At 46.1% G+C, this 10,494-nt stretch overlaps 1 protein-coding gene across 8 annotated transcripts in view; it reads right to left on the bottom strand.

Annotated features, from left to right (window-relative positions):
* Positions 1-2,095: 2,095 nt before the first annotated feature.
* magi2a (membrane associated guanylate kinase, WW and PDZ domain containing 2a) overlaps positions 2,096-10,494 on the bottom strand; it is a 224,849-nt gene continuing 216,450 nt past the window's right edge. For 5 of the 8 annotated variants that reach the window (XM_086201886.1, XM_086201885.1, XM_086201888.1 and 2 more), the window contains 2 exons: positions 9,436-9,574; positions 2,096-5,658 (listed from right to left, as the gene is read on the bottom strand). In XM_086201886.1, the coding sequence (XP_086058012.1) occupies positions 4,958-5,658; positions 9,436-9,574 (840 nt within the window). In that variant the 3' untranslated portion in view covers positions 2,096-4,957. Of the gene's footprint in view, positions 5,659-9,042; positions 9,154-9,435; positions 9,575-10,494 lie in introns of all 8 variants that reach the window. The other 3 variants (XM_086201889.1, XM_086201891.1, XM_086201890.1) reach the window with 2 other exon arrangements.

Here is a 10,494-nt window from a genome sequence, read left to right as displayed (position 1 = left end):
GTGAATTACAACGAAGCACAAAGACAAGATACCCAGGCACCAGTGGGCTGCTAGTTAGCTTAGCACAATGAATAGTAGTGGATGGGAAGTGTTAGCATACCTCTGTCTATCATCATGGACTTTCCTTGTAAACATACCTTGCCTTCATCAACATTATTTGTTCATAACATCTGCTATGAAACTTTATGAGAAACACTGACGGAACTACAGTCCCGACAACAGCAGCTGGATGCAGTGGAACAACTGTCCCGACAACAGCAGCTGGATGCAGTGGAACTACAGTCCCGACAACAGCAGCTGGATGCAGTGGAACTACAGTCCTGATAACAACAACAACAGCTGGATGCAGTGGAACTACAGTCCCGACAACAGCAGCTGGATGCAGTGGACCTACTGTCCCGATAACAGCAGCTGGATGCAGTGGAACTACAGTCCCGATAACAGCAGCTGGATGCAGTGGAACTACTGTCCCAACAACAACAACAACAGCTGGTTGCAGTGGAACTACAGTCCAGATAACAACAGCTGGATGCAGTGGAACTACTGTCCCAACAACAACAACAGCTGGATGCAGTGGAACTACTGTCCCAACAACAACAGCAGCTGGATGCAGTGGAACCACAGTCCCGATAACAACAGCTGGATGCAGTGGAACTACTGTCCCAAAAACAACAGCAACAGCTGGATGCAGTGGAACTACAGTCCCGACAACAGCAGCTGGATGCAGTGGAACTACAGTCCCGACAACAGCAGCTGGATGCAGTGGAACTACTGTCCCAACAACAACAGCAGCTGGATGCAGTGGAACCACAGTCCCGATAACAACAGCTGGATGCAGTGGAACTACTGTCCCAAAAACAACAGCAACAGCTGGATGCAGTGGAACTACAGTCCCGACAACAGCAGCTGGATGCAGTGGAACTACAGTCCCGACAACAGCAGCTGGATGCAGTGGAACTACTGTCCCAACAACAACAGCAGCTGGATGCAGTGGAACCACAGTCCCGATAACAACAGCTGGATGCAGTGGAACTACTGTCCCAAAAACAACAGCAACAGCTGGATGCAGTGGAACTACAGTCCCGATAACAACAGCTGGATGCAGTGGAACTACTGTCCCAACAACAACAGCAACAGCTGGATGCAGTAGAACTACAGTCCCGATAACAACAGCTGGATGCAGTGGAACTACTGTCCCAACAACAACAGCAACAGCTGGATGCAGTGATACTACTGTCCCCACACCAACAACAGCTGGATGCAGTGGAACTACTGTCCCCACACCAACAACAGCTGGATGCAGTGATTTCACGCAGGATCTAAAAGGCCCAATTACAATTTTGGCCCCCAAATAAATGAATATATAAAAAGATGTAGATAACTAGGACTCTCACTTGGTCAGAGAAGACGAGGATTATTATTTCAGTACAAGTCAAGAAGCTGAACCTTCGTTGCCACGATTGAGGTATGCTAACACTTCCCATCCACTACTATTCATTGTGCCAAGCTAACTCAGAGTGGCCAGGTCCCTGTGGCTCCCTAACACACAGACAGAGGAGAGAACGGTAACTATTTTCCTGTATGGCTCTGTCGAGGGGCTGCACGGTGGTGCAGTGGTTAGCACTGTGGCCTCACAGCAAGAAGGCTCGGCTTGGGCGCGGGACCTTTCTGTGTGAACTGCATTTTCTCCCCGTGCCTGCGTGGGTTCTCTCCGGGTACTCTGGCTTCCTCCCACAGTCCAAAGACATGCAATTTGGGGACGAGGCCGATTGGATTCTCTAAATTGACCGTAGGTGTGACTGTGAGTGTGAATGGTTGTTCGTCTCTGTATGTTGGCCCTGCGATGGACTGACGACCTGTCCAGGGTGAACCCCGCCTCTCGCCCCTAGATGCTGGGATAGGCTCCAGCCCCCCCACGACCCTTACTAGTAAGGAATAAGCGGAAGACTACGATGGATGGATGGATGGCTCTGTAGAGGAGGACAAATTAGTGTGTTACACAAAAAGATGGTGTGTTCCTTTAAAAAAAAAAAGGTTCACGTTTCAAATAGCTCCAGACGAGACTAACGAGTCACACAGCCGTATTGCATCTGTCATGTTGTGTCAAGATTCTTTTATTTTGACAGCGTTTCAGAGTATCATACAGGTAAACAAGGTTTTTGCAAAAGTTAATATATCCATAGTGTTGCATTTGAATAAAAAATAGTTGCACCACCTACAGTCTTTGTGACCATCAATAGTACACTGAGTCATATTTATAGAGTATTTGTTCAGGGTCTACACACTCCTATAACACTACACAGTGATACAGAGCCGCTCGGGTGCAGCGTGTGTCGCTTATTTCAACACACACACACACACACTTTGCAAATACACCTCTTTTTTTGTTGTTCTTTTGCTTCCTGTAGAAAAAAAAAAAAGAAACACTACTTACAACCGACTCGACTCAGACGGCTTCAAATGTGGAAAGCAGTGAGTTGTGCAAAAGGCTGAGCAAACGTACTTTTTTGTTTGTTTTTGTTTGTTTGTTTTGGCATCAAAACAAAAGTCACAGAATAAAGGAGCAGTCCGGTGAATCGGGCGTACAGTGTTAACAGAATTTGCTACCTTTCGTCTGCCAAATGTTCAGCTGGGTGCTGATTTTCTCTGTTCCACAAGCAAATCAATTACATCCTAAAGCCTCTGTGCGATTCCTCAAGTCTTATTTCTTGTGTAATTACAGATTACAGCGGCAAACAATGACTTGACTCCCTCGGCTCTTTCATTCTTTCAACAGTTTGCATTTCCCCTCACCAGTCAAAGGAGGGGAAGGTTTTCCTTCTAAACTCTTTTTTTTTCTCTTCCCCCCCTCCAACCAGCAAAAAATAATACCAACATGATCAGAGGGAGAATCAAAAGAAAATACAGATGCTAAGAAAAGAGAAGCCGATCTTAAAATGATTGGTTCCTGGTATAAAAGTCCAGACCTTCAAATGAAACCTACGGGGAGCTTTGGTGTTTAGGTGTATAATCACAGCCTGGATTCGGTGGATCTGAAACTAATCAAATTCACCAGCGAACAGTTGGGAACTCTTCTCAGCCTGGAAATGATTCCTAAATCTGACACGTCACAAATACCTCCAGTACGGAGGCCTGGAGCGGCCAGAGAGGGAGAGGAAGTCATTTATAGTCACAAGACTGAACTTTCTCCTTTCATCAGATTCATTCATGTTCACAAGATACGACTTGTTCACTTAATTCAATACGTTTGTGCCTAAAAGACACGGCTTTCCAATTAATTGAACACATCTGTGTTCAGGAAATTTGACTTCTCCCCTTAATTTAATACGTTGGTGTTCAGGAGAGAAGATTTATTCCCTAAATTCATTCGCAGCCACAAGCTGAGACTTGTTGCCACAACTGAATCAATCCGTAGCCACGAGGTAAAACCTGTTCCTACAAATAATTCAAAGCGTGGGAACAAGTTATCTGATCCGGTGGCCATTCAGTTGAGGGAACAAGTTATATCTCGTGAGTATGAATTGTTGAAGGAACAAACTCCATCTCATGGCCACAAATTAGTCAAAGTGAGGGGAGAAGTTCTGTCTTGTGGCCACAGGCGTGGTTTTCTCCCCGCAGCCCCACCAGGACTCACCACCTCCCAGAGTTTTAGCCTCGCTGGTTTATTTTGGTCCGGACAGCCGTGACACCATGAGTCATGTGGTGGTGAGAATTGCTGTCAGGACTCATTCAGAAGCGCGTCAATCTCAAAATGAACAACTTGCACAAATAATAATGTAAAGGACACAATTCCATACACAAGTTGGTGGAATAAATTATATTTCATAGTATCACACTGAAGAAAATTCAGTTTATTTCTTCTTATATCTGTAAAGTTGGCGTTTATAGCAGCCTGTTTAAAACCCTCTGAAGTGTTTTGGAATCGAACCTTTGACTTAAAAGCACTTGAAGGCACTCCGCCCCTCGGTATCATGCAGGCTCCGTCTCTCCCCTGGACAAAAACCGTCTCGGATCGTTTAGTTTGTCAAGCACAGAAATGAGAATAATGGATTGACGCAACACCCCCGCAGACACTTGGGACGATCTGAGCGCAAACGGGCCGTGCGGTCACCTGCAGCGGGTCCGCCGAGACCCCGGGCCGCGATCACAGGGCTGAACGGGAGCGGAGAGGAGGGAGAAGTTGGTGTGGTGAAAGCTCTGGTCCATGTGGCGCCGCCGCCGCCGCGCTCCACCGCGCATGGACTAGAATTTCCATCGGCTCAACTAAAGTTCTTTAAAAGATGATCTTATTTACAAAATGATCCCACATATTCATATTCATTATAATATACCTATATGTCTCTAGTCATCTGATAGATTATTCAAGACAGATTCAGGCCCACACAGTCTCTGTTAAGGCTGTTGATGAGGAAAGTTCATCTCTGTGTTCACTCTTCGTCCCATTCGCGCTCGTCAAAAACAGGCAAACCTTCTTGGAAACATTCCTTTTCATAAAATAGACTCCGCTGTGTAGATATAAGTAAAAAAATCAATGGCAGCAGACAGTTGCGTACACTTGAACCTTTGTCCTCCGCTTTACCTGCTGCGGTAACCGGGGTGAACTTCAAGTTCCTGGATGTTTGCACCTCTCAAATGATTCCCACATTCTTCTCGCTCTGCCTTTTTATTTTCTTTTTTTTTTTTTTAAAGTGGATGATTTTCCAGTTTTTTTTAAGGTGGTGGGTGTAAAATCTTTCTCAAAATAATTTAGAGTACAGTATCATAAATAAAACTCTAAAAATACGTGGTCCAGATAACCCGGTTCCCCTCGGTTTGGACTTGTATGGGACAGTAGGGTGGGGTGGGGGGGTAAAGGGAAGCGTGAGGATGGCCATGTCATCCTGACGTGTGTGTGTGAATCGGGGGGGGGGGGGGGACTTCAGGTGGTCTTCTGGACCCGTGTGCAGGAGCCGCGGTGTTATCTGCTCAGTGTGGACGTGCCCGTGCGCAAGGTGCTGGGCAGCTTGTCCGATCCGGGGATCTTCCAGGGCCCAGGAGAGACCGTGGCCTTCCTTCCTGCTGCGCTGCCACTGCTGGTGCTCTTGTTGGGCAGGCCGGCCCAGCTCTCTCCCAGGTCCCTGTCCACGTCCCTGGCTCTGGGCTGCTCCAGCTCCACCTGCCCACCGCTGAAACGCTCCACATCTTCTTTACTGTTTCCGTTAGTGTGCGGAAGCTTGGAGCCGCTGGGAGGCGGGGCCAATTCTCTTTTCCCACTGCTATTTCTCTCCTTGGACCTCCCTCTGGTGCTTCTGGAAGGTTTGGGTTCCCTGCTCTGCCCCTCGTTGCCCCCTTCTCCCTCAGTAGTGGGCTGTGCCCTGTGCCCCTTGTGGGTGGACCTGCCACCCTCTTTCTTGGCTCTGCCACTCCCGCCACTGGTCACCGCTCTCCTCCCCTGACTGATCGGATCTGGATTTAGCAGCTCGGCCTCCTGGGGGCTCTTGGAACGATCTGTCCTGCTGTCTCCAGCCGCCGGGATATCCAGAGGAGGCAGGTGAGGTGGGTTAGGGGCCGGGGCCAGATGAGATGAAGGCGATGACATGGGAAGGCTGTCTATGGGAGGGGCTACTTCCGACAGACTTGGGGAGGCTGAAGGGCGAGCATCCCATGAGGCAGCATTGTCTGGAATGCACATTCATAGAGTCAGGAGCGCAGAAGCTGCTCAGACGGGAATTAAAAGCTTGCACACATGCCACAGCACAGCCAGAGCCTGTATCACAGCAACCATCACGGCAATCATTCCTCCACTACAAGCTAAAAGCATTCAAGGTAAACGCGGAGCAGCACTACCACTACTTCCCATCGTGTCACAGGGCAACTCTACTTTTAGGCAAAATCAATCTAGCTCCCCTAGCTCTCTTTAAAGTGCTGGCCAATCTGAAACCCTGGCGGAAAATCGAACACAGGTTTAATGAAATGGATGATGTGCTCAATAGGGTGATGCTTTAGTGAGAATGAAAACCTCAGGAGCTGAGTTCCTCTCTTTCTCTCTTTTTTTTCCTCACTTTCTCTCAAGCCTGAAGAAGTGTGCATCCAGTGCAGCAGCTGCAGTGAGTGTACGGCGCGCTCCTCCAAAACTCTCCACTCTCACGGACAGTTAGATTCCGTTTCTGCACCGATGAGTTTCAGCCCCTCAGCCATCAGTCATTTTCAGCCGGCTAGGAACGAGGGCAGAGGCTAGGCTAGCTACACTAGCGCCATGAGGCCCAATTATACAGAGACTGTGCCGGAGCGTAGTAGATCCAGACAGAGACGGAGAGAAAAGGAGCTGGTCATTTCTCAGTATGGTGGAACTTCATGGTCTGTCTTTACACCTGGTGGAGGTAATGAAGTGGCCCTGGACTCATGAAGGTTCCTGCACTACGCCTGCGTACGGGTTTCTGCTAAATTCTGGTTGTTTGCTCAAATTTAGGTGTTTCTCCCTCCTGAGAGACTCCAGAATGAAGACTGTATTGAAGGTGACCGCTAACAACAGCAAACAAGTCCAAAAACTCTCAAACGCCTCATCCAGGATGATCCGTACCGCTCTAAAAACATCGGAATTTTGCTAGAAATAAAAATAAATCAACTAGAACATTTCCGTTTGTGCGCGAGATTTTGTAAAACGGCTGACGTTTCAGTGGTAGCTGGTCCCCATTCGCTTCAAGCTCCAAATTTTGGTTCTTATTTTCTTAATTCAGCGGTCACCACAGAAACATGCAGGAGGAAAAAAGTGTTTGTGCGTTCAACACAACCAACAGTGAGGAACTGCAAGGCAAACGACACTTCTTGGGCGAAGTGTCGCTTTAAGATCGATGGGAAAAGCTGGCAAACGGGCCGAGAATTGATTTTTTTTTTCACACTTATCTTCACTTTGTTGTGGTTACGCAAGAAAGTCAGATAAAATCTTATGCTTAGAAAAATACAGTGTGTGTGTTCTACTTTGAAGAGCGCAGAACTTGCATTTATCAAAGTGCAAAGTACATTTTTGGACCTTTTCTCCAGCTTGCGAACTCAAGGGTAGAGGCTTATTAGTTTTGACTTAAATGACTCTCAACTTTAAGAGAGCTCTGAAATGATCTTGAATTATTCAGAGGTAGCTTGTCTAAGTGGGTTTTGTTTCAATTTCCACCCATTTCCTCCTTTTTCAAGGGTTCGGAATGTCTCGTTTTTAATGGTAAATCTATCGTTTGTGCTAGAGGTGTGGGGATTGAATGATACCTAACAAAGAACATAGATTGCATTGTAGTGGATGCAGCGCTTCTGGAGACTGATCCATATTTTTTGCTTTTCTCCATCGATTTAGACCTTTTTTTATGTCCCGTGCAGTACAAAAAAAGCAGGACTGCTTCTTTATTTACTGTGACAGCAGGTAAAGAAAAGGTTTCACAGGCACAAACGGAGGTTAAAAAGTCCCTGAGAAATGCAAACAAGTTGCTCTTAAAGATTTTCATTCCCTTTCCTGCAAGTGAGTCGCCTAATAAATGCATCTAATTCTTCACCTATTCAGGCCCCTTACAGTATTTCAAAGAGGTCATGCTACTGTAGATCCAGGCGGGATACCACACACACACACACACACACACACACACACACACACACACACACACACACAGATGCTCATGCACATGCAGGACATGGTTCTATGTCAACATCCTATATTCCTGGACTGGATTCAGCTGTTCCTCAAAGCCCAGCACATGAACTCACAGCAGATGAGAACCGCACCTTCCAACAGCCGCGCGCTAATGTTATAAATAGCGCAAATTAATCACCACAGATGATTTGCATAACTGTTCAGTATGCAAATAAAGTGCTTGTAAACTATTGTTGATAAATGCAGTATTAAGCCCACGCAATGCCGAACATGTGGGTTCAAACGCTGCAGCGGAGAGCACAGAATAATGACTAGAGCGCTGCCGCCGCTGCTTCGCACAGACCCGTGTGGTGATTTCAAGCCCGTGGAACAGCCTGAAGGTGAGTATTACAAAAGCTCTCAGCACAGTGAGATTAAGTGTCTGGCTGGAAGGAGGCGAGCATGGCGAGTACGACCACAAGGGCCTGATGAATGTGCATTACTGGGGGCTAAAATGCCACATTGTTTCCTCGGGTGGAAGAACATGGAAAAGTGAAGAAGCCAAAAAGGAGCACATTGGAGTTTTATTACCTGCGGTGTCACGCTAACAAATGTCCCCTCTCAGGGTAAGTTTGTGCTGAGATTTCCAACGGTAAATAATCAGCGGTTAAATTTCCGTGCATGTCTTTTGCCTGACTCATGGTGAGTGCTCAAGCGGCTGCAGTTCGCAATTTTTGAGGCAGCTGATTTATTTCTCCTTTGGTGGAACTCGTCTTCACCCATTTAACAACTTTCTGTAGCTCCATATTTGATGACTATTTCTTAAAGCAATATTTCACAAAAAGAAAAAGTGTATTTGACCTTTGAAGAACTCACAAATCGGTGTCTTGAGCTCACAAATATGTGTTTGTACTTTCTGAATACAGAATGCATCAGGAGCCAGCAGCATATTTGTAGCTCGAAGCAAACAACGATTTATGGCTAACGACAGCAAAACTGCTCTAAATCGTCAGTTTACAGACCCTCAAGTACATCGTCTGGGATGATCATGTCTTCTAGCATGTCCGCTTTGGTACGACTGCAAACGAGTGTGGAGCGTGACCACCTTGAGCGTTCAAAAACTCGTTCACGCTCGTTTAGCGCCAAACTGGAAGTGTTTGTTTCTCGTTCAGATCAACGGCAAAGCTCATACTGGATGATGCGCTTCGTGAACAGACAAAGGGGCTCTTGTTCGCTTCAGGCTGAATATACGCGGCTGGCTCGTCCTGCACCGTGGAGTCGCAAAGAAGTAACGCTACCTTTTTGTGAGTACTTGAAAGGCGCAAAACCACTTTCTGGTTGAAGTATTGCTCGTATCTTGAAACACAAAATCATTAAAAACACAGCACATAAAACCACAGCACAGAAAGCCAGGGTTAAGTGAAGAGAAAAACATTCGTATGGTCACAAACCGTGTCTTTAGAGTGGCCCATTAGGAAGAAATAGGGGGAGCCATGCTTGTCACTTTTCATGCACATGGAGTGACTGGAAGATACCATTCCTATAGAAGGGGAAGTAACAACCTAGACCAATCAATTAGTGATAGATCACTGAAATGGACAGGAGATAAGCTAATGTTAGTCAAGATAGAAGAGACAAGTAATTCACACAGTGAAATACAGAATAAAGAGGAGAACAGCTAGTAATGAGAATATCGAGATTTAGCATGGATATACCGTATGTAGATGCATGCCCGGAAAATGTTATCCAAAGTGATATTAGACACCAAAGATATTCCAGTGTTAAGAGTTAAGAGGAAAGTAATGATGCCAAAGAAAGTGGTAGTAGAATTGAAGGGTACTTACCGTATTCTGGGACCTGCCCCGTACCCCTCTTTAAGAGAAGACGAACACGCCTGCCTCCGGACTTTATCAGCTCAATGGCCCTGGCGTGGGTCATGTCCCGGGTGGTCTCCCCATTGATTTCAATAATCTGATCCCCTACCTGGATGTCAGGAAGTGTGTAACAAGAGAATAAAGAGGTTTTTTAAAATCTCACAGGCAGGAAATGTGTGTGTGCCCGTTTCTGACAACAGTGTTCTTCCAATTCGGAGTCCAAGGTAAGAAAGAGACGGTCAAAGTAAAACAGGCCAACCTGCTTTAATAGAGGAGCTTCAAGCTTATCATCCAACATATTTAACTTTGGCGGACATTATTTGTTCATCCTGTTCAAGAAAATAAAATGTCCCGATGTTCTGTGAGCATCATTTCCATTTGTCTGGATCAGGATTGAGGCTGCGCTTACAGATTGTCGAGCTATCTGACCAGTAATCGTAACAACAAAACCAAATAAAAGAGCAACGCATTCAACTCTAGAACCCAAATTTATTGAAACACTTTTGTTAATTAGATTTATTTAGCAGTGGCTACCACAAAAAGTATTATTTTAGATAAAGTCAGCTATCTAACCAGAGAAACACGGAACAAAACGTTAGCTCAGGCTAGTCTTGAGCTATCATAGCGGGCAGCGCTAAACCTAGCATGTAAATAAATGACACATGAGCAAAGCAGCCGCTCGTGTTCTTCTGTTAAAACCCGACTGCCTCTTCCCCTGAACTCGCTAACTTGAAGCTATTCTGACTCACGTCCTCTGCTGCAGTACTGCAACCCTCCACTAGGACTCCTCTACTGAGTGAATTAGCGCTACTTCTGTTCTGGTCCCTGCAGGTCTTTAGCTCTCCATGTAATGAACATGGAAGGGCAGGCAGGTCCAAACACACAGCCACACCACCAAATTAAACCCACTGCAAAGACAGTTGCGTTACTTTTCTTGAAAGTTGTCCTGCCTGAATTATCTTAGCTGAGCACAGACATGAATATTTCATACACTGAAAGTAAAACTGAAACCGCACCACACACCTAATT

The sequence above is a fragment of the Aulostomus chinensis genome, chromosome 4 (genome assembly GCF_037954235.1).
Source record: "Aulostomus chinensis isolate RoL2024-O1b breed Wild chromosome 4, RoL_Achi_v1.0, whole genome shotgun sequence".
Lineage (NCBI taxonomy): Eukaryota > Metazoa > Chordata > Actinopteri > Syngnathiformes > Aulostomidae > Aulostomus > Aulostomus chinensis.
Note: the sequence above shows the minus strand (reverse complement) of the source record. Positions and strands in the feature narration are given on the sequence as shown.